Source organism: Hyaena hyaena, unplaced genomic scaffold, assembly GCF_003009895.1.
Source record: "Hyaena hyaena isolate Hyena2069 unplaced genomic scaffold, ASM300989v1 scaffold_1351, whole genome shotgun sequence".
Classification (NCBI taxonomy): Eukaryota; Metazoa; Chordata; class Mammalia; order Carnivora; family Hyaenidae; genus Hyaena; species Hyaena hyaena.
The window spans coordinates 202,885-230,417 of record NW_024081979.1 but is presented as its reverse complement, the minus strand read 5'-3'; the positions used below and the strand labels follow the sequence as shown (position 1 = coordinate 230,417).

Below are 27,533 nucleotides of genomic sequence, written 5' to 3'. Positions count from 1 at the left end.
AAAAGCAACAATTTGCTGCTGCTGCTGCTACTGTTTTTTTTTTTTTTAATTTAAATAATCTCTATAGCTGACATGTGGATTGAACTCGACCCTGAGATCAAGAGTCGCATGCTCTTCTAATTCACCCAGGCGCCTCAAAAGGGACAAGTTGCTTGTTAACTGCCATAGGTTGACCTCGGTTAGGTTTTTAGCAAACTGTTTAAGAGCATTTGCTGGAAGCCTGTGTCACTGCCAGTTCAAGGATTGGCCCTGGGTCAGAATTCTGAGGCTCTGCTGGTAAAAAGGAGGTAGGAAGTCCTGCTCATCGAATTTCTAATGGTTTAAAGTTATGATTACATGGATTGTTTCTCTACAGAAAAAGACAAAGGTTTATTTACTAGGAAATTTTTTTTTAAACTTTATAGTGGAGAATATAGTAGATGTGATCATACAATGAATTTTCTTGTACCCATCACTCAGCGTGGGCACGGCCAGCTGTGTTTCGTCCTGCCTCAACTTACACATCTTCAAACCGCACGTATCCTGATGTTTTATCTGTAAATATTTCGATATTCCCGCTGCCATGTGTGCCAAGATCTGGTATTATACTCGGTAGTGACAGAATCTACTTGGCATGTTTTTAAAAATGTGGTAAGGAAGGGGGATGCTGGGTGACACAGTCACTGAGGCATCTAGACTCTTCGTTTCATCTCGGGTCATGATCTCGTGGTTTCCTGAATTCTAGGCCCACATCCTGCTTTATGCTGGCAGTGCAGAGCCTGCTTGGGACATTCTCTCTCCCCCTCCCCTTCTCCCTCTCCCCTTCTCTCCCCCACCCCTCTCCCCCTCTCTCCTTCCTTCCCTCTCTTCCTCCCTTTCCCCCTCCCTCCCTTTCTTCCTCTCTGTCCCTCCCTGTCCCTCCCCTCCTCACACGGTCTTTCTCAAAATAAATAAACATAGAAAAAAATTTTTACATGATAAACATGTGGTAAGGAAAAGTTCTAAAGATACAGAAGTGAACAGAATATTATAATGAAATTTATGGGTTCTATCTCCCAGTATTCAGTGATTATTAATATTAAGACTCTGGGTTCATCTTTATTCTTGTGTTTCCCCGCTGATTTTTTTAAAAGATTTTATTTATTTATTTATCTAAAAAAAAATTTTTTTTCGAGAGAGAGAGTGGGTGGAGGAGGGGCAGAGAGAGAGGGAGACAGAACCCCAAACAGGCCCCTTGCTGTCAGCACATAGCCTCATATGGGGCTCAAACTCACAAACAGGTCATGACCTGAGCCGAAACCAAGAATCAGATGCTTAACCGGCTGAGCCACCCAGGCACCCATGAGATTTTATGTATCTTTTTTTTTTTTTTTCCTGAGGGAGAGAGAAAGAGCGAGACAGCGTGAGCTGGGGAAGGTCAGAGAGAGAGGGAGATACAGAATCTGAAACAGGCTCCAGGCTCTGAGCTAGCTGTCAGCACAGAGCCCGACGCGGGGCTCAAACCCACGAACTGTGAGATCGTGACCTGAGCTGAAGTCGGACGCTTAACCGACTGAGCTACCCAGGCGCCCTTTTGTTATTATTTTTTTTAATGTTTATTTATTTATTTATTTTTTTAAATGTTTTATTTATTTCTAGGAGAGAGAGAGACAGCGTGAGCAGGGGAGGGTCAGAGAGAGAGGGAGTCACAGACTCAAACAGGCTCCAGGCTCTGAGCTGGCAGTCAGCACAGTGCCCGATGCGGGGCTCGAACCCACGAACTGCGAGATCATGACCCAAGCGAAAGTCGGACGCTCAACCGACTAAGCCACCCAGGCGCCCCTTAATGTTTATTTTTGAGTGAAAAAGGGTGCAAGCAGGGAAGTGGCAGAGAGGGAGACCCAGAATCTGAAGCAGGCTTCAGGTTTTGAGCTGTCAGAACAGAGCCTAACACGGGGCTCGAACCCATCTAACACAAGATCATGTATGACCTCAACCAAAGTCTGATGTTTATCCAACTGAGCCACACAGGTAACCCCAAAATGTTATTTTTTAAATAATTTCTACCCCCAGTGTGGGGCTTGAACCCACAAGCCCGAGATCAAGGGTCGCACACTCCACCGACTGAGCCAGCCAAGTGCCACCCCACTGAATTATTTTATACTAACTACTAGATACAGAATTTTTTTTTTTTAATATTTTTATTTATTTCTAGGAGAGAGAGAGAGAGACACACAGCATGAGCAGGGGAGGGTCAGAGAGAGAGGGAGTCACAGACTGAAACAGGCTCCAGGCTCTGAGCTGGCAGTCAGCACAGAGCNGAGAGAGAGGGAGTCACAGACTGAAACAGGCTCCAGGCTCTGAGCTGGCAGTCAGCACAGAGCCCGACGCGGGGCTCGAACCCACGAACTGCGAGATCATGACCCAAGCGAAAGTCGGACGCTCAACCGACTAAGCCACCCAGGCGCCCCCAGAATTTTTTTTTTAATGTTTTTATTTATTTCTGAGAGAGAGAGACGGTATGAGCAGGGGAGGGTCAGAGAGAGAGGGAGACACAGAATCCGAAGCAGGCTCCAGGCTCTGAGCTAGGTGTCAGCACAGAGCCTAATGCAGGGCCCCAACCCACGAACCGTGAGATCATGACCTGAGCTGAAGTTGGACGCTTAACTGACTGAGCTACCCAGGCACCCCCAGAATTTTTGTTTCTAAATACTGCAAGAGTGTATCTAGAAGTTGAATACTTTATTAAAAATAATCATTCAAAAAAATAATTTCTTACAATTTGATAGTGTTCAGATTTCCCAGATAGCCTCAAAAAGGATTCTTTTACACTTTTATTTGTTTGAGTCAGAATTCAGAATAAGGACTACACATTAGAGTGCTTAGTAAGTCTTTTTGCATCTTTTTGTAAGTGTTTTTAAATCATTTTGTTTGGGGGCATCTGGGTAGCTCAGTTGGTTGAGCGTCTGACTTTGGCTCAGGTCATGATCTCACGGTTCATGGATTCTAGCCCCATGTCGGGCTCTGTGCTGACAGCTCAGATCTGGAGCCTGTCTTTGGATTCTGTGACTCCGTCTCTCTCTGACCCTCCCCTGCTCACGCTGTCTGTCTCTGTCTCTCTCTCTCTCAGAAATAAAAATAAATCAATCAGTCTTTTTGTTTGAAGAAATTAATTGTTTTGAAGTCTCCTATTCTGGACTTTGGTGATTGTATCCTCATGATGTCTTTTTAACATGTTTTCCCCATCTTGGAAATTCTTGTATCCTAGGAGTTAGATCTGGAGGCTTGATAATCAGATTTAAGTTCTTTTGTGACTGGAAGATTCCAGAGGCAGAGCTTTGAACCTCCTGTTGCATCACTTCGGCTGGCACAGTGAGCTCTGGGCTTCTTGGTTGTTACAGGCAGCCTTGACCTGTTGGTCATGAAGGTCTCCTTTAGCCTGATGCTTTAAGCACAGTTGAGGTTTGTTGCCTAGGTCACTTATTTCACTGAGGGCAGCATCTCTTAGCAATGTAAAAACACGCAGAACTCTCACATGGATCGAAATTTAAAAATATAGAAGGTACGTTGTGAAACCTCTTTGCTGCTCAGTTCTTCAGTCACCTGGTGGCCTCTAGAAGTAACCAGTTAAGCATCTTGTGTTTCCTTTAGAGTTTTTGTGGACACCTGAGGCAGATAGTGTGTCTGTATTCCTTTTTTTTTTTTTTAACACAAGCAATAGCCTATGATACACTTATTCTCTCCCTACGCACTTTTTTGCTTAAACTTTTTACTATATCTTTGTATAGATTTCCTTATTCCTTTTTGTTGCTACGTAGCGTTCCAAAGGATAGATACCTACATTATCTGACCAGTCCCCTACTGGTGGTCATGGCGCCTCATTACACATCAGCATTGTGTACACAGCTCTGGGAGAGACGCCTAGATGCAGAAGTGTTGGGCCAGAAGGGCATCTTGCATTGACGGTGCCGTAGTGTTCTCCAGAGGGATGAATGCTCCCACAAGCAGTGTAGGAGGGTTCCATTTTCACATCTTTGCTAAGAGTGAGTGACCAGATTTGGGGCACTTTGCCAGTCAGAGGTAGGTTCACAAATGGGTACAGATGGGTAGATTCACAAAGGATTTATTTGTGGTCCTGATGGGGTTGTCATAGTAGTATTTCTTTGTGTAAGTGTTTCCTGCCTAGACCCTCAGCTTGAGCTTGAGTGGAACCTCTGGGGGACTTTGCGGGGGAAGGTGCCTCCCTGTCCTCACCATAGGCTCCTAGCCTAACACAGCCTCAGCCTGACACGCCAGGGCAAGGCCTTGACTTCTGGAAAGTGGTTTACCCAGAAATTCCCTAGGGAAGGGTATATAATATATTTGCTACTAGGTCATCTCTATAAATAATATTTCAATTTCCTCAACTTAAGCACTGGCAAATAAACAGTAATATTAACACATTAATTTCACCTGTGACAAGTTACATAAGAGCAATACATGTCTTTGGTGTACACATATTGAAAACTTCAAAAAAATTGTTTTTTAAATTCAGTAGAGATCATTACCTTTTTCCCCAAATTGTCTTGTATTTAAAAAAAAATTTTTTTTTAAGTTTATTTTCAGAGTGAGAATGAGAATGCCTGCATTCAAGCTGGGGAGGGACAGGGAGAGCGAGAGCCTCCGCACTGCTGCACAGAGCCTGACACAGGGCTCTCTGTCCTGACTTCGCGACCACCACCTGAGCCAGCCTTAGGGGTTGGATGCTTAACCGACTGAGCCACCCAGGCACCCTTGTCTGGCTTTTTGATATTTTATTTCACAAGTTTCCCAAACTACACACCATATCAACTAAATTTCCAGGCTGTCTTTAACATACCAAATGAGAGCAGTTCTGATTATACCTAGTTTTTCTAGCTCCAGATGACAGTATAGTGGTTATATTTGCTAAGTCAGATACTCTGGGTTAGAATCCCTTTGTGACCTTGGGCAAGTTATTTTGACTTTTCCTATTTATCTGTGAACTAGGCTGGTGGTGACTGCCTCAGAGTTTGCAGATTGGGTGTCGGGACTTGGGAGCCAGGCCACAACGGTTCTGGCACCCTGATGCCGTCACATAGTAGTTTGGAAACTGTACCTCAGTTTCTTCATCTGGGAGATGGAGACCTTCCGAGTGTCTGTGCAGCTGTTTTAAGGCCTGTGTGACATGCAGCGCAGTACGGGGGCATGCCTGTGCTGTGACCAGTCTCCTTGAGAGCACGTGCTTGTCTCCAGCTCACTGGTCTGTGGCCAGTGTCATTTCTGCTGGGCTGGGAGCAGCAGCAGACAGTCCTGAGTGTGGAGGAACAGCCTTTGGCAACAGTGAAGCTCATGTGCCTGCACACTGGTGCGGTGCTCGGGGCGCTGAGTAGTCCATATTCCTCGTACCAGTCCTGAGCTGCAGGGCTTGGGTGACTTTCTTGTCAATGGTAGGGTGTGATTAGGACTTAATTTTTAGACTTGAATACTTTTTTTTTTTTTTTTAAGAAAAATCATTTAAACCACCTCTTCCATATATTTTAGGAATCAATCTGAAATTGACAAGCAAACAGAGATGCTGCACCATAGACTCTACACCTCTGTGTGGGTAATCCTGGGGCATTTCAGGATGGTCTCCTAGGGTCCGTAATCCCTTGTGAGCATAGGTGGCATGTGACTTGTATTACCTCACTGACACTTTGATCCTGGGGAGTTAGCACCCTGTCAGCAGAGTTAGTCAGCTCTACATCTTTCCGGGAAGTACAGTGTATGCAGACAAACAAATGCCAATCATTTGCTTTCCTGATTGTTAGATTCAAATGTAGTGAAATATTAGGGAAAATTTGGATGGCCAACAACAGGAGAGTGGTCCTGAATTCCAGAATCATGGAGTGAAAGTGGGAATTGGCCTGAGTGGATGATTTTGCTTTAGCCGTTCTCCAGTGCCCTGGGTGGGAGCTTGGCACCATCACAGAACCTCTTCTCTCTTTTTTTTTTTTTTTTTTTTTTTTTTTTTTTTTTTTTTTTTTTTTTTTTTTTATTTTTTTTTGTGAGAGACAGCGTGAGCAGGGGAGGGTCAGAGAGAGAGGGAGTCACAGACTGAAACAGGCTCCAGGCTCTGAGCTGGCAGTCAGCACAGAGCCCGACACGGGGCTCGAACCCACGAACCGCGAGATCATGACCTAAGCGAAAGTCGGACGCTTAACTGACTAAGCCACCCAGGCGCCCCACCTCTTCTCTGTCTTGACCTACTTCCAAGCAAGCATTTGTTTGAAAAGAGTATTTAAGATTTCCGGAGGAGACAGTAGCCCTCCCCGTCATCCCTCTTATCCATGCCGGTGCTGCACCCGCCCTCGTAGAGTCGTTTCTTGACCGCCGACCTGCTATATCCCCTGGCCATGTTGGGGCACATTGTCACCACTTGGCCTATTGGCCTTTCATCTACTTTCTAGGATCTCTACGCAGAGTTTGTTCTCCTGTAGGTTTTGGCGATAGTTCACATGGTCTAGTCATGCCCCCTCGTTCTAAACTCTTGCTGACATACTTAACACAGTGCCGACATTTGTAACTCGACTTGTGGGTGTGACTTAGGAGGTGCGTGGCGTCGCCTGACATACCTGTTTGTATGCTTGTGCTGGGACCTCTGACTGGTCGTGGCAAATTACTGCCTAAAATCTACAAAGCAGCTTATTAGTGTATTTTAGTGTTTCCCACCAACTCAAGAGTGAGCAGTTAGATACCTAGAGTTTCTTTTTCTTTTTCTCTTTGGGTAAGTAGTAACCAGTTTTCCTGCTACTTTAGACCGTAGGCAATAACTAACTGTGCTCACAGCTCTCAGTAATATTTGTTCTATTGTTTTGTTTTGAGGTGGAAGGGGGATCTCTACCCTCAGAACATGAGGGAATAATATTTACGTGGCTCACACAGACCAGTGAGTACATCATCTGCATCCCCCACAGCTCACCAGCAGAGGGCCTCAGATACTAGTCTCTGTCCAGCCTTCCTGTCCCTCAGAACGCTATTAATTATGGCCAAGTGGTTTAATTTTTTAAAGAATTCCTGGAAATGTTATTGAGGGATGGGGGTCCTTTTAAAAATTTTTAGAAATAAACCGATCAGATGAGAAGACCATGCTTCTGAGTGATCACTTGGTTTAACAAAGCCCCTTGGTTTAATGTGATTATGGACATGCTGGCTGTAGTGTAGTTTAAGATCTTCCCACTGAACTTACAGGCTCTTAAGAAACCAACCCAGGAGTGTATGTCGTATTGAACAAGCGGGTTCCAAGGCCCTACCTGTAACTGATCATAGCTCTCTGCTTCTCCTGAGCTAGGCAATGGATCACTTGGAGTCCTTTATTGCTGAATGTGATCGGAGAACTGAGCTTGCCAAGAAGCGGCTGGCAGAGACACAGGAGGAGATCAGTGCAGAAGTTTCTGCAAAGGTATGCCTGGGAGACTTCGTCCTCAAGTTGTTGGTACAAATCGATGTCTTGTAAAAAGCAGCCTGCCAGGGCTAACACCTTACCATTAGCACTGATTGTGCGCCTTTGGGGTGGACAGTACTTGCCACCTTGGTCCTTCTCGGTAAGGAGGGAAGGCTTTCAGCCCCCTGGGAGCTGTTTACTGCCTCTGTCCCTCCCCACCCTGTACATTAACTTTTTTTTTTTTTTTTTTTTTTTTAACATCACCATATAAAACAGGAAACGGGAAAGTTATTTGGGAAATGGTTAGACTGTGGTGCACCTATACTGGGGAATAAAGAAGGTAGATCTTTGTGTAACTGGGCTATCGGTTCATCTCTCTTCTGTTCCCCATCTTTCAGGACAACTAAGTCTCTGTGGTGTCCTTTACTTTCAGTTTTGTAAAGGCATCACTTAGGGTACGTGCAGTTGCTGACTGGACCAAAGGTGCTACTTAATTTCTAAAATTAGATCCCAAATGAGTAGGCATTTTGCTTACAGTACAAATTTATACCTTTAAACTTGGATGTTTTATGGCCTTTACCCAGAAGATTGAGTTGTGGTAGAAGATGTGAGAAGAGACAGGCCAGAAAATGACCACCATGGTGACCCTGGCCAACACGTTGGAAGTGACAGGCATGCGTCTGCTCTTACTGGAATGCAGGGCCCAGGGTTAGTTTAAGGTCAGGATCACAGCAGCGCTAGTAAGCATGTCAAAGCTGTTACAATTTGCGTGTGTTCCAGTCAGGATCTCGGCTGTTCTCTTTAATTTTGGTGGAACACAACAGAAGAACGTCAAGAGAATCACACACTCTCTCTGTGTTCAGGTCTTTTGGTTTTAGATGTCGGCTTACCTGATTGTTTCTGTCTTCCTTTAGGCAGAAAAAGTACATGAGTTGAATGAAGAAATCGGAAAACTTCTTGCTAAAGCAGAGCAGCTGGGAGCTGAAGGAAATGTTGATGAGTCCCAGAAAATTCTTATGGAAGTAGAAAAAGTCCGTGCAAAGAAAAAAGAAGCTGAGGTTGGTTGGAAAATGTCTTCAAGAAAATGGAAATTTTGTAACCCCAGAAGATTCACCATTTGGGCTAAAATTAAACCAATGTTTTGTTTTGTTTTATTTTATTTTAACGTTTTATTTATTTCTGAGAGAGAGAGCATGAGCAGGGGAGGGTCAGAGAGAGGAAGACACAGAATCCGAAACAGGCTCCAGGCTCTAAGCTGGCTGTCAGCACAGAGTCCGACACGGGGCTCAGACCTATGAACCATGAGATCATGACCTGAGCTGGAGTCGGACACTGAACTAACTGAGCCACCCAGGCACCCTCAAAAAACCAATGTTTTGAATATTGGGAAGAAGTTGGAAATAGGAAGCTATATGGATAGGATTGTAGGATTTAGAGTGTGAGCACACTTGAGTTTGTGCCTTTGCTCTGCACCCTGTGACTCTTGTGACATCAGACTAGTCCCTTGCAGCCCTAAGCATAACAGCCATGTGCTGAGTGCAGTCCTGAGTGAAGAGTCACTGAAGTGGTATCTTTTTTTTTAAATTTTTTTAATTGTTTTTTTTTTTTAATTGTTCTAATGTTCATTTATTTATTTTGAGAAGAGAGAGAAGGGCTCGAGCACAAAGTGGTTAGGGACAGAGAGTCCCACAACCATGAGATCATGATCTGAGCTGAAACTGAGTAGGACGCTTAACTGACTGGGCCACCCAGGCACCCAGAGTGGTGTCATTTTACTCTCATCCTCTGGCTCCCCAGGGGGTTGGTGGCTGTGGTGGTTACTCGGCTGGCATGAGTGGGTCAGAGTTGTATTGGAGATTGTGTAAAGAACAAAAGCTGGTGTCCTTGGCAACAGTACCTGTCTTGTATGGAGACCGTGTGCAGATGGAGGGTAGCGTCCGAGTGGTGCTGGCTGGGATGCCAGGCAGGATGCACAGGTGGGAAAGATGAGTCACGGGCTCCGTGTTTGTAATACTGACAGCAGTGTTCTTCCTAGAGTATTGTATCCAGTGGATATGCTGTGGTTCTCGAGTCCTTACCACTGGAGCGGGAAATGGCTCGTGTTGGCTTGGAGGATGGTGGGCACATCGAGGCAGAGGGAGGCGGGATGATTGTGTTCTGCAGCACATGCGGGCTGAGCTCCGGCGGTGTGCCACATACTTTTGGGTTGTGAATAGGTCCTAGGAGGCCCTTCCCGTGGAGACGGTGCTAGAGTCAGGAGGGGGTGTAGAGAGGAGAGTGTGTGAACAGATGGATATGTTTCATCTTGAGCAAGTTAGGTGCTTAGAATAAAACGGTCTGGGGGTGCCTGGGTGTCTCGGTCAGTTGAGTGTTCGACTCTTGGTTTGACTCACGCAGTGATCCCAGGGTTGTGAGATCAAGCCCTATGTCAGGCTTTACAGTGGGCAATGAGCTTGCTTGAGATAGTCCATCTCTCTCTCAAAAAATAAATAAAAACGAGAAGAAATAAAAAAATCCTTTAAGAAAGAAAAAAGAAATGGGGTCTGAGTTTGAGAGTAACTCTGTGTCCCCAAGGGTCTTCAGGTAGTGTGACGTGTCCTGGCAGTGCCCTTAGCGGAGACCCACCAACGGAGACGGTTCTTAGAGCGGTGGGGGCGGGTAGGGGGACACCTACATGGCATGTAGGTGTCCAGTCTCCTCTGGTTATGTCTGTACCCCTGGCTCAGCCTGGTGGTGAACACACATAGGAGCTTGGTCATGACTAACCGAATGCACGAATGGTGCCAGGGGCCTGTGAGTGTTGGAGTGACGTCCACTGAGGCAGTGGTCAGCACCCAGGGCAGAAGGGTTATGCGGGCCAGGGTGGTGCTGGGGTCGAGGTCAGCAGCATGTGTGCTGGAAGGCGGTGCCCAGACGCTGCCTCACACCCCTGGCACAACACCTCCTTTAGTGACGTTGGTGGCTGATATGGTCTGTTCTTGAACATGAGAGGGAAAAGAATTGACAATGCAGATGGGTTTTCTTTAAGTTTGTTTCTTTTGGGAGAGAAAGCACCAGTGAGGGAGGGGCGCAGAGAAACATTGAATCCCAATCAAGCTCCTCACTGTGAGTGCAGAGCCTGATTCAAGGCTTGAACTCGTGAACTGCAAGGCCACGACCTGAGCCAAAGTTGGACGCTTAGCTGACTGATCCACCCAGGTGCTCCCAGATGGATGTTTTGTAAAGAATTTTTTTTCCCAATGTTTTTATTTTAAGGGAGACAGATTGAGACGGGGAGAGGCAGAGAGAGAGAGAGAATCCCAAGCAGGCTCTGTACTGTGTACTGTCAGCATGGAGCTCAGCGCGGCGCTCGCACTCACCAACCAAGAGATCATGACCCGAGCTGAAACCAAGAGCCAGATGCTCAACTGACTGAGCCACCCAGGCGTCCCCCCTTCCCCCGGGTAGATGTTTTGTATATGAATGCTTTGATGTATTCACGGTAAAGATAGATGGGTCATGAGCTTGACAGTAGCAGGTGGTGCCTTGAGTGGCATTGCCATGGTACTAAAGCTCCAGTCTTCCCTGGTTTATAGAGTAGTTCCATATCTGGGAAATTGGGTGTGTCTTTAATTTTGTATTTTGCACAGGATTTAAGTCCCTGAGTATCTGTACAAATATAAAGTATATATATAGGTCCTTACATCAAATCTAAACCACTGCGTGTCGCAATGGGAAATTTGTGTTTGCGTGTAGAACAGAGTCCGGCTCCTCGGGTTGCTGACAGCCCTCGGGGGGAGCTCTGTGGCCTGTTGGTGCATCCTGTGGCCCGGCTCCCCCAGCTTCCAAGAGCAGGGTAGACACCAGAAACCCTGGGGTGGCTCAGAGATTTGTATCTAGGCATAAATAATTGTAGACTTGGGGTTCATCGTGGGCGTGTCCGCAGACAGCCCAAACAGGAGCAGGATGTGGAACACGTGGATCCTTGTGCCCAGGACCCCTAGCATCCTTGCCCTGCCGGTATCCCCCATCACTGAGGTGTCCCCAGGAGGTGGCACCACTTCCTTAAAACCACTGGGCAAGACAGGAAGGTGTTGGGCAGGTCTAGGTAGTGCTGATAGGGCACCTGTGGGTTCCTTTCTGCTTTTTTTTTTTTTTTTTTTTTTTTTTTTTTTCTAGGATAGAGAGAGACAGCGTGAACAGGGGAGGGTCAGAGAGAGAGGGAGACACAGACTCTGAAACAGGCTCCAGGCTCTGAGCTGGCAGTCAGCACAGAGCCCGACGCGGGGCTCGAACCCACGAACCGCGAGATCATGACCTAAGCGAAAGTCGGACGCTTAACCGACTAAGCCACCCAGGCGCCCCCCTTTCTGCTTTTAGTAGCAGACGGGTGTGTGCAGTGCAGGTAGCGAGGTCCCATGTGCCCTTATCCAGTGTCCCCCAGTGGTAACATGCCAGAAAACTGTAGCACAGTGTCACAGCGGGTGTTGACAGTGGAACGTCCATCATCACTGAGATCCCTCCCATGACCTTTCTGGAGCCACACCCACTTGCCTGACCCCTGCAACCACCAGTCTGTCCTCTCTGTATTCTGGTTGTTTCAAGAATCTCATGGGGCGCCTGGGTGGCTCAGTCAGTTAAGCGTCCAGCTTCGGCTCAGGTCATGATCTTGCAGTTCGTGGGTTCGAGCCCTGTGTCAGGTTCTGTGCTGACAGCCAACTCAGAGCCTGGAGCCTGTTTCGGATTCTGTGTGTCCTTCTCTCTCTGACCTTCCCCTGCTCACACTGTCTGTCTCTCTCTCAGAAATAAATGAAACATTTAAAAAACTAAAAAAAAAAAAAAAAAAAAGAATCTCACTTAAATGGAGTCATATGGTACGTAATGTTTTGAGACTGGCTTTTTAAACTAGGCATAGTTTATTTTGAAAGATGTGAGAGGGTGGTTTTCAAAGTTTTGAAACTATAGAAAGGGACTGAATATCACAGATATTCATGTACTCACTATATTTACGTTTTTGCCTAAGGTTTTGGGTTTGGGTGGGGTTTTTTCCCTCCTAATAAAAGCCATGGCACCTCATAATGAAATTCAGGTTCCCAGTCCTTCCCCCTCCTGTCCCATCCTGACCCTCCCCAGAGGCAGACATTACTGTGCATCCAAGGTCTTTCTTTGTCTTTTATTACACACGTGTACTGCCCATAACTGTGCATGTGTCTGTGTTGCATGCTTTGTGTGTATAAAAAGTCCCACATAACTGCTGCCCTTCTGTGCATGTCTTTCCGTCCCATGTGTTCCTCACTCAGCACTGCTTGTGGGGTCTCTCCTTATTGCTGCAGACAACTTCCATCGGGTCATCGCCGTAGGATCCCGCCTCACAAACATGTTCCTGCCCATCAGTGGTTTCTCCTCTTACAGATGGCGCCACGGCAGGTGTCTGTGCACTTGTTCCTGGCGTCCCAGGACGGACGCCTGGAGGACTTTCCGAAAGTGACCCGTGCTGTCTTCCCCTCTGGTTACTCAGCTGCAGCCCTGTTAGTTGCACCAATGTAGTCTTCTGCCAGCAGCATATGAGCGGGCCCGTTTCTCCGGGTCTTTGCCAGTTGAATGAATGACATGGTAACTCATGTCGATCTGCGTTTGCTAGGGAGTTTTGAACATGTGGCTTAACGGAAGATCCCTTTAAATAAGGGTCAGTGACTGTTGGAGTGCGTTTCTTAAACCTGGCTCTGGAAGGAGTGTTTTAGCTTTGCCACAAGCAGCAGGCGCCGTGTCCCTCTTCCTTTTCTCTTTTCTTTCCCCTTTTGTATTTCATGCATTCCACCTTGAAGCTGAGAGAGTTACTCTTCAGATTCGGCCGGATTGGCTACAGCAGGCTGTGTGTTTTGCTCTGTTCTGTCGTGCACATTCTTTGAAGAGAAGGTCTAATGTATTTGTCCTTCCAAATCTTCACTTTTTGGGGCTGCATATTGGCATACACTTTTCTAGACTTGGGACACAATCTCTATGAGTGGCTCTTGTATGTTTTGCTGGTTTATTTGGTTTGGTTTTTGTGCTTTGTTTTGAAGATCCCCCCCTTCCTGCTGCCTGGCTCTCCTAGAGCTCTCCTCTGTGAGTCACCAGACTTGCCTTCCCTGCTGGCCTCGGAGACCAGCATCCTGCTTGTCTGAGAGATCGGAATGTTCTTACTGTTTAGAAATCATGACTGTTAGTTCATTTTGTTAAATAAATGATGAAAATTGACTTGGTCACAAATATCTGACGCTTGTTAGTGGTGTGGTTTTTCTTTATTTAAAAGTCATCCCCTATAGTCCCTTCAGATTATCCATTTTGGGGTTTGGTTGTGGTGCTGGCACCTCACGTTCTTGCTCTGTGCCCGTTGTCCAGGAAGAATACAGAAACTCCATGCCCGCATCTAGTTTTCAACAGCAGAAGCTGCGCGTCTGTGAGGTCTGTTCAGCCTACCTTGGTCTCCATGACAATGACCGTCGCCTCGCAGACCACTTCGGGGGCAAGTTACACTTGGGGTTCATTCAGATCCGAGAGAAGCTTGATCAGTTGAGGGTACGTTAATGTGTTGTGTGTCTCAAGAAACCCAAGAAGTCTCATGACAGTGCTCATATTTCTTACCTAGAAAACCTTGTGTTTTGATCCTCTCTCAAGAACGTGCTTTGAGTTTTATATTGAAATATTCTGATTTCATCACTTTGTTCACACAAGAGAACTAAGGTCTTAGAATTCAGAGGGACCTTGGGTATTTATTTAGTCTGCACTTATTTACAGAAAACAAGCACAGAGTCTTGTCTCCGGGTATAGACCGCTCTTGCCCACCTCTGAAGTGACTTCTGGCTGGAGATGGGAAGAGCCAGCAGTTTTGTTTTTCTCCTTGGGCAGAGGTGGATGTGTGGAGAGTGATGAGGCTGGACAGAAGGGCACACTTCCTGGTCCTGAGCCTTCTCCAAAGGATGAGAATGTGCTGGGGCTGCTCCACCACTCTTCCTCGAGGCTCCTCTTTTCCTTAGGTTAAGCTCTAAAACATACCGTGGGCACAGAACATTCAGAAGGAAGGGTGAGGACGCTTTAGATACTTTGAACTGTTTATCAGATTGGTGGCGTCCTCCCTGCTGCATGTGGGGACCATGGGGCTGTGGTGCGTGTAGGGACCGTGGGGCTGTGTGGTACTGGGAAATATGCAGGCCTTCCCTCCAGACACATGAAATTCCGTAGAAGGATAGACACATGGCACCTGACTGGGACCCTGTGGCCATCAGGGTGGAGGGCCTCATGTGTCCCCACAAGGAGCAGGGGCAGAGCTCTGCCCCTGAGGAAGGGTTGCCAGCAGGTGAGGTGTGAACTCCGTGCTGGGGGTGGAGCTGGGGTGCCAGCCACTGCTCTTGAAACATTTAGCTCTGTGCTCCCAATAGAATTTTGAAAAGTGACACACTTCACACATTGTTAAGTTGGAACTTTTTCTTTACAAGTTTATAGTTCTGAAAGATGTAAAAAATGTTTTCTGTGTAGCTGGTAGAATATAAAACTTTTTTAGTGTTTATTTTAGAGAAACAGAGTGTGAGTGGGGGAGGGGCAGAGACAGAATCCGAAGCAGGTTCCAGGCTCTGAACTGTCAGCACAGAGCTGGACACGGGGCACAAATCCATGAATTCTGAGATCATGACCTGAGACGAAGTCTGGTGCCTAACCGACTGAGCCACCCAGGTTCCCTGCCAGCAGATGTCCTCTGCACTGAAAGTGTACTTCTTAGTAGTTGGAAATAGCACTTTTCCGTTTCTCCTTTAAATTATGTATCTATTTCCTGTCATCCCACAATTTTGTCCTGGTATTTTTTTTTTTAAGTTTATTTGTTTTGAGCGTGAGCGGCGGGGGGGGGGGGGGGGCATGCAGTCAGGCTGGCGAGGGACAGAGAGAGGTAGAGAAAATTCCAAGTAGGTTCTGAGCTTCAACACAGGGCCCAACACAGGGCTCAAACTCACAGACCATGAGATCATGACCTGAGCCGAAATCAAGAATTGGCACATCACCCAGGAGCCCCTATACCATATTACAGTGTAGCCTGCTATATTACTAACATACAATATGTTATACTACATATATATACACACACATACACAGAGATGGCTGTATCTTACTAAACAATCCTATATATGTTTTATATATAATTANAAAAAAAAAAAAAAAAAAAAAAATTAAAAAAAAAAAAAAAGACCTGAGCCAGAATCCAGAGTCAGACGCTTAACTGGCTGAGCCGCCCAGGCACCCCTGTCCTGGTATTTTTTTAATATCTGAAAGCCTTTTATTTTTTTTCTTAACACCTATTTCTCCAGCAGAGATGAGAATATATTGAAATCCCACCCCCCAAAAAACCTTAAGAACTTAAGTATTAACTTGATCTACAGAGCATGTTTTTATCATTGGAGTTACAAGTGGCATGTAGTTGACCAAAACAATACAAATGTATTTTAATAAGAGCTGTTAACTGACAACAGGAAAGGTATTGGAAGTGCAGCTCCTAACAGTCGGGAGGGTGAGACTTCTGGGCCCTAATCAGAGATGGCTTTCCTTATGGTGGTCCCAGGGGCACTCACACCTCCAGGCCACATACCGAGGGTAAGAGCGAGGCAAGGCCTTTTGTTAGAGGTGGAAGGACAGCATCTAGCAAGTTGGGAGGTTTGGAAAGGAGTTAATGCCAGATCATAGGCCTGCGCTCCGTCACATCCCCTTACGGAAGATTGTGCATGGCAGTCGAGGGGCTAAAACTCCCATCCTTAACTTGAGCTGTAACCGTCCATCCTTGCTTGTGTGCCTGCTCAGGTGCAGGACAAGTGAGGCCAGGCTGGAGGCCGGAGTCAGCAGACAAGAGGCCTTGGGGGTGCTTTGAGGGGGACAGTGGGCCCCTCCCCCTCTCTCCCTTGCTACGCCTCTCTCTCATCCAGTGTCTGGCTCTGGTCTGCGCCAAGGTGTGGGACCGTATTTCGTGCCGTCGTGAGCATGAAAACACTGGTGGCCCTTTGTCTTCCTGGCTCTGCTCTCCTCCCCTCAGGGCTTCGTTCCACTCAACAGAGAGGTGGGGGCACCGAAAGGCTTTAGGTTGACAGTGGGGGTGGGCGTGTGCAGCCTGGATCTGGAGGCTCTGAGCCAAGCTTGTCGATGGTGTTGAAGTAGTGAAGCTCCTCCTCCTCCTGTCTGGGCCTTGTTCTTTCTCCGTGTTCACGATCAAGCCTAATGGGCCGAGTATTGAGCCTGGTGCTGAGAGCCAGGGGTGAGGGTTCATGGCCTACCTCCCCTCGCCTGCTGTCCCCATGAGACGGGGTCTAAAGCCAGTGTAGCACACAGCGTCCCAGGGACAGGCAGCAGAGTATGTTTGGCTAGAGACCTGTTCTTCTTTACCATAAAGTTTGGAGCGTCTCCTCTGGGTGAAAAACTAACTCTCCGGGTTGGTGTGAAGCAAGAGATAAATTCCGTGACTAAGAATGTGGCATCTCAGCACTTGCACCGGGTTCTCCGTGCTCGTTAGGCTGCGTTCGTGCTCTGGCTGGAGTCGCTGGTTCTTCTCTCATTTTCCAATTTCTTGTTTGTTTAGAAAACTGTGGCTGAAAAGCAGGAGAAGAGGAATCAGGATCGACTGAGGAGGAGAGAGGAGAGGGAGCGGGAGGAGCGGCTAAGCAGGAGGTGAGTCCACGGCAGCTCCACGCCCAGGGAGACCCTCCTCCTGCCTCCAGGCTGCCTCGTAGCAGCTGAGGTCAGCGCCGGGGCTCAGTGGCCCTTCAGTGGAAAACAAACAAGCCTGCAACGTGTTCAGGAGATCAGGGTTAGGGCTGGCCTGGTGGGAGGCTCTCGCTGCGGACACAGCCACCCTGAGCCCCAGGAGCAGCTGTGACAACCTGATTGTACCTGGAAAGGTGTGGGGGAGGGCTGGGCAGCGGAAGTGGGCGCGGAACCTGCCGTGCCCCCACGAGGTCAGGGCCGACCAGTCAGGCAGGAGCAGAGACTTTGTGGAGCTGGAGCAAGTTCTGTCACACGGCCATGCTCCCCCTAGGGAGATTCCACCAGAGGGCTTAGGGCTGCGTGGACTACAGCGTCGACTGAGGGTTGTGGGGCCAGTGGCCGAGGGCTGGAAGCAGTGAGAACTGTGGGGAGCTGCCGGCTCACAGTGCGAGTGGGAAGGTTTGGGGCGTGTGTGGGGACAGAGCTGATGGGGTTTGCTGGTACCAGGCGGTGAGCCTTGCCTTGGTGGTTTCTGGCCTGGAGCACCCGCTTAGGGACATGGAGAAGACTGGGAGCGGTGTATTGGGGTGAGGGGGCACTGTGGGGAATAGAACTTGACTTTGACCATATTCACTTTGAGATGCTCAGGAGACTATTGGTCAGAGTTCAGGGAGGAGGCCAAAGGCAGGACCACACTCATGGGGCACAGGTCGCTGTCCTTGAATGGCCCAGATGCTGGGATTTCCTGGAGGAATTTCTTAGTGTATGATTCAGAAAGGACAAATAACGTTTATACCATTTTCTGCATTTCCTTTCATTACTTTAATCATCTAACAGATGTGATTGTGAAGAGACTCAAAGAGTATAAAAATGTATTAAGCAAAACACGTAAGTCCCTTTTTGCCCTAAAGTGACCACTCCTGCGGTGGGCTGTGTCTGTGCACACGGGTGCGTGCGGGGCCCTTGCCTCCTCTCTGAGACCTTCCCCCAGCAGGAGCGCTCCTGACAGGTTCACGAGGCCCTCACAGCAGCGTGCCATAGTCAGTCATCTACTGACTGGGGTGGGGTCCCTTCCCCACCTTCACAATTTTTCCACATCGCCACCAATCTTAACTCTGTATCTATGAGTTTGGGCGTTTTTTTTAGATTCCACAGGTCACTGAGGTCATACAGTACTTGTCTGATCGTCGGTCTGATGTTACCCAGCATCATGCCTCCTTGGTCCGTCCGTGTTGTCCCAATGCAGCATTTCCTCTTCGTCTGTGGCTGAGTAGTGTCTCACTGTGTATTTACTTCTTTATCCGTTCATCTGTTGATTGACACTTAAGTTGTCTCCATGTCTGGGCCCTTGTAAATACCGATGTGATGAACATAGGCGCAGAGGTCTTTCCAAGATAGTGATTTCATTTTCTAATTTTTTTAAATGTTTTATTTATTTTTGAGAAGAGATAGAGACAGCGTGAGCAGGGGAGGGTCAGAGAGAGAGTCATAGAATCTGAAGCAGGTGAGCCCGATGCAGGGCTCAAACCCACGAACTGTGAGATCATGAGCTGAGCTGAAGTCGGACGCTTAACGGACTGAGCCACCCGAGTGCCCCTCATTTCATTTTCTTTGTTGTTGTTTTTGAGAGAGCGAGCGAGCAGGGGAGAGGGGCAGAGGAAGAGAGAGAGAGAGAATCTGAAGGTCAGTGCGGAGTCCGACACAGGACTCAGTCCTACAACCCTCGAATTGTGACCTGAACTGAAATCAAGAGACATGGGGGCACCTGGGTGGCTTAGTCGGTTAAGCGTCCGACTTTCGCTTAGGTCATGATCTCGCGGTTCGTGGGTTCAAGCCCCGCGTCGGGCTCTGTGCTGACTGCCAGCTCAGAGCCTGGAGCCTGTTTCAGAGTCTGTGACTCCCTCTCTCTCTGACCCTCCCCTGCTCACGCTGTCTGTCTGTCTGTCTGTCTCTCTCTCTCTCTCTCCTAGAAATAAATAAAACATTAAAAAAAAAAAAATCAAGAGACATGGGCTCAACTGACTGAGCCATCCAGGCACCCCTCTTTTTCCTTGGATAAATAACTCAGATGTGGGGTTGTGGAGCAGAGAGTAGTTCTCTTTTTCACTTTTTGAGGAGCTCCCATGCCGTCTTCCACACTGGCTACACCACTTGGCATTCCCACCAGCAGTGCATGACGCTTCCCTTTTGTCCAGGTCCTCACCAACACTTGTCTCTAGTTTGTTTGTCTAGTTTTATTCAGTTACTGCTTATCTTTTGGGTGAGTATTGCTTCTCTTTCTAATAGGTGTGAGGTGATATTTCATTGTGGGTTTGATTTGCATTTGTGATGTTGAACACCTTTTCATGTGCCTGTTGACCACCTGTATGTCCTCTGAGAAAATGTCTTTTCAGATCCTCTTCCCGTTTTTTAGTGAAGTTTTTTTTCTGTGGAGTTGCAGGCGGTCCTTTATATATTTGGATATTAACCCCTTGTCCAGTCCGTGGCCTGCGCCTGGTTCCTCCCACTGCTGGGAGGCCTTTCTTCTGAGATGATGCGGCCCCACGTGTGGTTTGCTTTGTTGCTTGTCCTTTTCAGTTTTGATTTTTGATAATGAAATTTCTACAAAACTGTTTTTGAACAAATACTCTAGTGATCGTGTTTATATATATGTTTAAGTGCTTTGTAAAATTCCTTACAATTTCAAGGACAAAGGAAATGAATATGTGAATATTAGTAGGTGTTGGGAAAATTCCTTGCCAAAAAGCTTTATCTGATCATCTTCCAGACACATGCATGAGCATCTTCTGTCACTTTCTCCTCAGCGCATTTTGGTGGCGATCTTCTTAATTTTTGCTGTAAAGTGAGACCCCGTTGTAACGGGCATATCTTGGATCGCCGGTTATATGGTATTTCCTGAGGGGGTCGTGTGACCCTCACCTGGCAATGGACCTACGTCTGGAATGTGAGGCTTGGCTTTAACTTTGGTGTCTTTTGGTGGCTTTAGATCCTACCCAGCCCTGCATCTGTTACGACACAGTCTGCACAGCTGTGTGAGTGTCTGCTGCAGAGACTTGGCAGAGGCCGCTGTCAAACTCCAGAGTGTGGCATCTGAGCACTCGGGGTGACGGCTGGCCTCTCCCTGTGAGCAGTGACCCTTGGAGCTATAAGCCCGAGAACTAGAAAATAACAGGACTCTGAGAAGCTGACGCTCCTTCACCTTGTATGCTAGGGGCCCCTTTCCTCTTGTGTGAGGCCTGGGGCACTTTGGGGGAAATTGTTCATCTCTTTTTTCCGTTTTAGGTCTGGATCAAGAACCAGAGATCGCAGGAGGTAGGTTTCCAGATCCACTAACGTGTTCTCGGTCAAAAGTCCTTTTCCTTGTGCACTGTTTTCTTGATAGTTAACCGTTAGAGCTTCACACTTGTTACCTGGTAGCAGGGCTGCTTGGGGGACACACTCGAACCCCGTCTATCTTTGTCAGGTTGCTTGGGGCTTAGTGCAGCAGAGGGACCCCCTGTCCGTGCGAGAAGTCAGCCAGTTCTGCCGAGGCCTGAGGGCAGCGAGTTTCCTGGCAAGATGTTTTCAGGAAGCATCAGTGGGAGGATGGGTCGTGATTCTCTTTGACCAGAGATTAGTTGATGGGACTCTTGTGGACCCCGGTTGTATTTTTGTAGGAGGGAAGGGGAGGTGCCAGAGAAGCATCGGGTAGAACCTGCTGAGTGAGGAGGGCTTTTGGGATGCAGCCGTCGTGGCCTTCAGAGCGTCCGGGTGTCTTCTGCTGCAGGTCGCGCTCCCGGGACCGGCGTCGGAGGAGGTCGAGATCTGCCTCCAGGGAGCGACGAAAGTCATCCCGGTCCCGCTCCCGAGACAGACACCGGCGCCACCGCAGCCGTTCCCGGAGCCACAGCCGGGGCCACCGCCGGGCTTCCAGGGACCGGAGTGCGAAATACAAGTAACTACTCTGACTCCTTCCGTAGCTGCAGCCCGGAGTGAGCCCCTTCTCTTTGTGTTCCCAGGGTCTGTCGTTGGGGCCCAGTGGCCATACCCGGTAGGGATGGGTCTGAGTGGGGGAGCCTTGAGGAATTGTGAACGAGGCCCAGGGCACAGGGAGCCCTGAGCAGAAAGCAGCAGGTAGATTCAGGCCGTGGACAGTTGCAAGGCTGTGGAGGTGGTTACATGGGTATGGCTCCCTCTTGTGACCCGCTGCACACTGTGTCACCTCCATACACAGATGCACGGAGCCCGAGATTTGTGTCCTGACCAGGCACCGATTGCCTCTGTTTTCTTGTTTTGTTTTGTTGTTGTTTATTTGTTTAAGGAAAAACAAATTAAGTTCATTTTTTTAAGTTTACTTATCTTAGAGAGCGAGCGTGCATCTTTACACACACAAGTACAGAAGGGGCAAAAGAGAGAGAATCCCCAGCAGGCTGTGCACTGTGAGTGCAGAGCCCAGTGTGGGGCGTGAACTCCTGAACCACAAGATCGTGACCTGAGTGAAGTCAGATGCTTAACTGACTGAGCCCCCCAGGCGCCCCGAGGAAGAACAAATTAAAAAACATTCATACTCACACTCGAGATAAGCACTGTGTGCTTGATTGTAGCCTTTTTTCCATCATGTTTATCTAACAGTTCCTATTTCTTGTGCACTGTTTGTTGTGTTTTGCTCCGTTGACATAGCAAAGCTCCCCTCTCAGGGGAAACCTCCGTGGCTACCTAAGGCTCCCATTTAGTGGCTTGGGCACTAAATGGCTTCCCTCGCGCCTTCTGTGGGCCTCCCGGGGTGTGCTGGGTCTTGGCTTTCCCCAACCTGGTGTTGAGAATCCAAGTTGTCAGCGCTCCAGGAGCCAGCCAGAAGGGGGACGCCAGCCTCCTCTGAGCCTCTGGTTCTCTTTTCCCAGGTTCTCCAGAGAGCGGGCGTCACGGGAGGAGTCCTGGGAGCACGGGCGCGGTGAGCGAGGGGCTGCTGACTGGAGGCTGGAGAGCTCCAACGGGAAGACAGCTTCTCGGAGGTCGGAGGAGAAGGAGGCCGGCGAGATCTAACTCGACATCTGGGCCTGTAAATAGTCTGTTAAACGTTCGACACAGCCTAAAGTTACCCTTTATATTTGCTGAATACAACTCCTCTTTTGTAGTTTACAATTTCTATTGTTTTGGAGCTAGCTGTGAGTTTCTAGAGATGTACAGAGTTGCTCCTGTGTCCTGGGATTCTGTTGAGTAGGAATAAATAAATCTGACAGACAGCCTCTTACTGCTGCAGCGGGGTCTCTGCTGTCCCTCCTGTGCTCGAGACGTCACCATGGTCTTCCACAGGTGACGACACACCGGATGTCCTCAGTGAGCTTTGCTCACCCTCGGAATTGTGGCCTACTGTGAGACGTCCCTTCAAGTGTTGGCATCTGACATGCCTGCGCCCTGACTTACCGGAGTGAGGTGTGCAGAGCTGTCTGCTCGCCGAGCTGCACGTGTCCTTTCTGAGGGACACCCGCAGCAGGCTCTGCCAGGGGTGGGGAGGGGCGTGCCCCATTCTGCATCCACCTCCTTAGGAAGGACTGCGGTCCAGTGTGCCATTCCCGGAGCCTCAGCCCGGCCCCAGTGGGCCCCACTGCAGTCCCCACTTCCGGGATTCCTTATGGACAAAGAGAGGTCTCTGGACAATATCCACATGGCAGCCACAAGGTCCTCAGAGGGGGAGTTGCTGATTTGGGGTCAGGTTGTAGTTTGACTCACACTCAGGAGAGGCTAGTGGTGTTACGCTCTCAGCTGTTCTGTCACACGTAGTAAGAAACCAGAGTTGGCCCATCAGCCCCTTGGGTTGGTTTATTCTGGGAGGGACCTTCTGATGGCCAGGTTGTGAAAACCATAATCCTCACTCCCTCAATACAGAGGTTGGCCCAATGGCATGTGGTCACTGGGTCTGGATCTTGTGCCGCTAGCACCATAAAATGACTTGGTCGTTGTGCTATAGGCTCTGCGATCGCTGTCTGTCCCCTTGTAAGAAGAAGTGTGGGTTGGTGGGTGCTCCTGCACCAGAGGTTTTCCCCGGCCCACTGTGTCCACAGGGAACGAGGGCCGTGTCCGGGTATGGGGTCCCTGCAGCGCCCTTGTCTGGGGCCCAGGCTAAGCCAGGAAGAAGGGGCCTTGCTGGAGCATACAGTGGGAGGCTGCCAGAAAGCAAGGGGTAGACATCTGCTTGGTGGGTGGTGTAGACAGCAAGCCGGCTGGGTGGCGGAGGTGCGTCATCTTTGTTTCTGTAAGTAGACGCAGAGTCCCTAGGTGGGGAGGGGCAGAGGGAACGGGGGCTGGAGTCCTGGGTGTTTGACTGTGCTCTGCAGTCCGGTGTATGGAAGGCAGAGGACACCCTGGCCCAGCCAGCACGAGGGTGTGCTGCTGGGAGCCCGGGTGTCAGAAGGACCTCCGCCTCCACCCCTCATCTCCTGGAGGGGGGGCTTGACGAACCAACAAACTGCAGAACCCTAGTAAAATTTGGCATTTCAACCCTTTTTTTTTTTTATGTTTATTTTTGAGAGAGAGCATGAGCAGGGGAAGGGCAGAGAGAGGAGAGGGAGAACGAATCTGAAGCAGGCTCACACTCTGAGCTGTCAGCACAGAACCCGACTCCGAGTTCAGACTCTGGAACTGCGAGATCTTGACCTGAGCCGACGTCGGACACTTAAACCGACTGAGCCACCCAGATGCCTCATTTCAACCAGTTTTAAGTGTGCATTTGAGTGGCATTAGGTGTGTTCATGTCTTGTGCAGCCATTACCACTGTCCATGGAGGGGTGGTTTTGAAGAGGCATCCCTGGAGTTAGTAATGAGGTCTCAGTGACGAGTGTGAGGCTGAGGCCAAAGCTGCAAGAGGCTGCTCCCTCCACACCTGGGCGCTCGCCAGTCTGCAGAGGAGCAGGGCCTGGAGCTCTCTTGCTGTTAGAGGCCCGCACCTCCCTCTGGTGCACCCCAGGCCCCTGAGGCTCCCCAGGCTCATGTGTGCACGAGTGCAGTGGACACCCAGCCCTGTATTCCAGGGTGGGGGTTGGAGAGGAGGAGGTGACCTTGATGGAGGCCATGCACCACACTCCCGGAGCTCCTGGTTGTGGGGGATGTGGAGGGTGCCTAGAGGCAGCCATAAATTATGAGGTGGCTGGAGCCAGTTTGCCCTCCCACCTGGAGGCCTTGCTAAGAATACAAAACTGGGAAATCCTTGTTTATGGAGAAGCAGGGGTGTAGGTCAGGAGGTAGGTGCAGCCCCTGAGGAGATTGGGTGGGCCAGGCCGGCAGGTGCGGGTCCTCTAGGCCCCCAAAGTCATGGTGGACTCCATAATCCTTGGGCTCACCCTGGGGCTGTGTGGTGCCCTCGGCCCCTCCCAGTTGCCGTTTTCGTGACTCCCCTGGCTGCATACACACCTGTCCGCTGGGGGAGGACAGAACGACCAGTACCTAGTGTGGGTTGTGGCACCTTGTAACTAGAGACCTGGGGCTGCTTTCCAGCTCAACATGGATGTCTCTAGCCAGGCCCAGGACGACTGAGGAGGGCAGGGGATGTGCTGGCCTCACTGCCTGCATGGGCGCCCGTAGGATCCATAGCAGGGCTCAGCCTTGGGGAGGACCCACCCTGGGCTTTGCTGGCAGGCTCCATGGGTATGTGGAGATCCTCCCTTAGGGCGGTGAGGTGCACGGCTGGCCCCAGGAGCTGGGAGAGCTTTCCTGGGCACGGTGGCGCCCCGCTGTGACTGGAGCAAGTGGGGAGGGGATGTGCACCACAGTGTCTCGGAAGGGACCCTTACTGGGAACAGGACAGTGGCCACGGGGGGTGTTGGGGAGTATGGTTCTGCTCTGGAAAGACTGGGACCATTGAGTGGTTCTTAGACATTGTCAGGTACCTTAAAACAGGCTGCTACCCTGCCTCCCTGCCCCGGTTTTCTGGGGCAGGGACCCCAGGAAGAATGTACTTGTATTATGTTGTAGGTCGGTATCTTTTGTTAAACCTAACCAAATTCAACGTTTTAACCACCTGAAACCTGAAAGTGTATAGGATAGTGGTTTCTAATACAGTCACAGTGTTACGCTCTCTAGTTTTCCACTCTGTAGTGGCAGAGCATTGTCACCCCCCAGAAGGAAACCCAGTTAGCAGTCACCCTCGCTGACCCAGCCCTAGACCGTTAGTAGTGTACTTGCGGTCTCTGTTGATGCCCCATTGCGAACACTCTGTACGTGAAAGCACAGTAAGGGACCTGTGGCCAGCCGCTTTTACAGAGCATGGTGCTTTGCAAGATTGATCCGCACCGTACCACAGATGTAGGCCTCAGGAGCTGGTGTTGCGGGCAGCAGGGTGTTGGGGGCCGGGAGTGGCGCCAGCTTCAAACCTGAATGATGTGTCTGGGGTGTGAAGTGAGATGCTGTCTGACAAAGCAGGGCCCCCAACTCTTGGCCGGCACAATTGTTGATGGCAGTTAATCCTTTTCTGTCCACTGCACAGTCCCTATGCCAGCACCTCAGACAGTCCCTCCCCCCCGTCCCCCACATGCCCCGGGCACTGCCGCCACCTGATGCTGTGGTGCCATGTCACCCTGCGTGCCCTATCACTGCCAACAATACTGACAGCTGCTTGATGGACAGGCATGGGGTCTGGTGTGGCCGTGGCCCCTGACCCAGCCCGTGCAGGACTGACATTCCCAGAGGAGCGCCAATGCTCCCTGCATAACACACACGAGTCCACGAGGAAGGCCCAGGGGACTCCCTGGGGGTCACCGGGTTTCCTGAGCACCTGAAGCTCTCTCGTGCTTTCTGGCCCCTTGTTCTGCCCTTTCCTCTTTCCCTCCCTGGGGCTCATACAGCTGAGCCCGTGGGCCGGGCTGCCCTCCCAAGGCAGCTGTGCAAGAGGCACCCCTGCCACCCATCCTCATGTCCGGGGGAGGAGCAATGGCAAGAGCTCGGAAAGCAGGCTGCCCCCACCCCTGGGCCCAGACATTTTCTTTTATCTTTATGGTGATAAAATTGATAAATGGTGTTCCATTAATTTCAGTATACGGCATAATGACAACACCTGTATATTGCAAAATGATCACCCCAGGAAGTCTGCTTAACATCTGTCATCACAAATTGTTTCCTGGTGGTGAGGACTTCTAAGCCGTACTCTGAGCAGCTTTCAAATATACACTTCGGTGTTACTGTATATGTAATAATATAACAATATGTAACAGGGCACAGCATTGTAGGGGTGTTTGTTTTGTTTGGTTTTGAGACAGGGAGCATGAGCTGGGGAGGGGCAGAGAGAGAAGGAGACACAGAATCTGAAACAGGCTCCAGGCTCTGAGCTGCCAGCACAGAACCCGATGTGGGGCTTGAACTCACAAACCATGAGATCATGACCTGAGCCGAAGTCGGACACTTAACTGACTGCGCCACCCAGGTGGTCCAAACATTGTATATATATAATTACATAATATAACTGCAGTATTGTTTATATGATGCTGTATATTAACTAATACATAGTGCCACGGAGCTGTATATATAATTTGGTATATATTATGTAATGTAGTACACTATTGTATGTATAATACTGTATGTAATTATGTAATACATACAGTGTTGTATATATAATACTGTATATGTGATGTAGCAATATGTAATACAATGGAGTATTCTATATAAAATACTGTATATAATTACTATAGTGCAGTGTTATTATATATGGAATACTGTATATAATTAGGTAATATATAATACAGTGCAATATTATATACATGTTATACATGTAATTATGGAACAATGCAGTATAGCATTATATATGAGTATTGTATATATAATAAATGCATGTAAATATGCAATTACACATAAAATGTAAATGTATAACTATAATATTTATGTAACATATAATGCAGTATGCTTACTGTATGTGTAACACTGTGTATATAATTATGTAATAATATACAGTGCGGTATTACATATCCCTAGGCCTTTTTCTGAGGCTTCTGGAACCTCCTTCGGAGCTCTCTCAAGGTCCAGCGTGCCTGGGACTCAAGCCCAGTCAGCTCCTGGCCGGGCGCAGCCTCTCTCCCTGTAGAAGAGAGCACAAAAGAGTTTAGAGAATAAGAAGCAAGCCCTGCATGTCCACCTGGGTCAGGAAGTGGAACGGTGTCTCGGCTTCTGGGAAACCCCCGTCTGCCCTCAGCAGCCCCTCTGTCTTCCCAGAGCACGGCCTCCAACACGCGGCAGTCGTTGACACCTTCATTATTTCATTGCTTTCCGAAGATCGAGAGTCAAGTTCTCCCTCATCCGCTGCAACCACGGTCTCAGCTGGGACTGTTGTGGAGAAGGGGCTTTTCACATGGCTGCTTGCTGGGTGTCAACGAGAGGCCCACTGCATGGGGCAGCCACAGCATGGCAGCTTGCTGCTTCAGAGCCGGCAAGGGAGAGTCTCTGCAAGCAAGAGAAGCGTTATTAATCATGGAAGTGACACCCATTCCCCTCTCAG

At 49.0% G+C, this 27,533-nt stretch overlaps 1 protein-coding gene across 10 annotated transcripts in view; it reads left to right on the top strand.

Moving 5' to 3' along the window:
• The window catches only part of LUC7L (LUC7 like), a 39,073-nt gene extending 16,766 nt beyond the window's left edge, over window positions 1–22,307 (top strand). For 4 of the 10 annotated variants that reach the window (XM_039223412.1, XM_039223420.1, XM_039223414.1 and 1 more), the window contains 6 exons: window positions 7,289–7,399; window positions 8,296–8,439; window positions 13,742–13,918; window positions 20,360–20,389; window positions 20,844–21,048; window positions 21,958–22,307. In XM_039223412.1, coding sequence (XP_039079343.1) covers window positions 7,289–7,399; window positions 8,296–8,439; window positions 13,742–13,918; window positions 20,360–20,389; window positions 20,844–21,048; window positions 21,958–22,277 — 987 coding nt within the window. In that variant the 3' untranslated portion in view covers window positions 22,278–22,307. Of the gene's footprint in view, window positions 1–6,822; window positions 6,887–7,288; window positions 7,400–8,295; window positions 8,440–13,741; window positions 13,919–16,952; window positions 17,042–20,359; window positions 20,390–20,843; window positions 21,049–21,957 lie in introns of all 10 variants that reach the window. The other 6 variants (XM_039223415.1, XM_039223416.1, XM_039223413.1 and 3 more) reach the window with 4 other exon arrangements.
• Window positions 22,308–27,533: the final 5,226 nt, after the last annotated feature.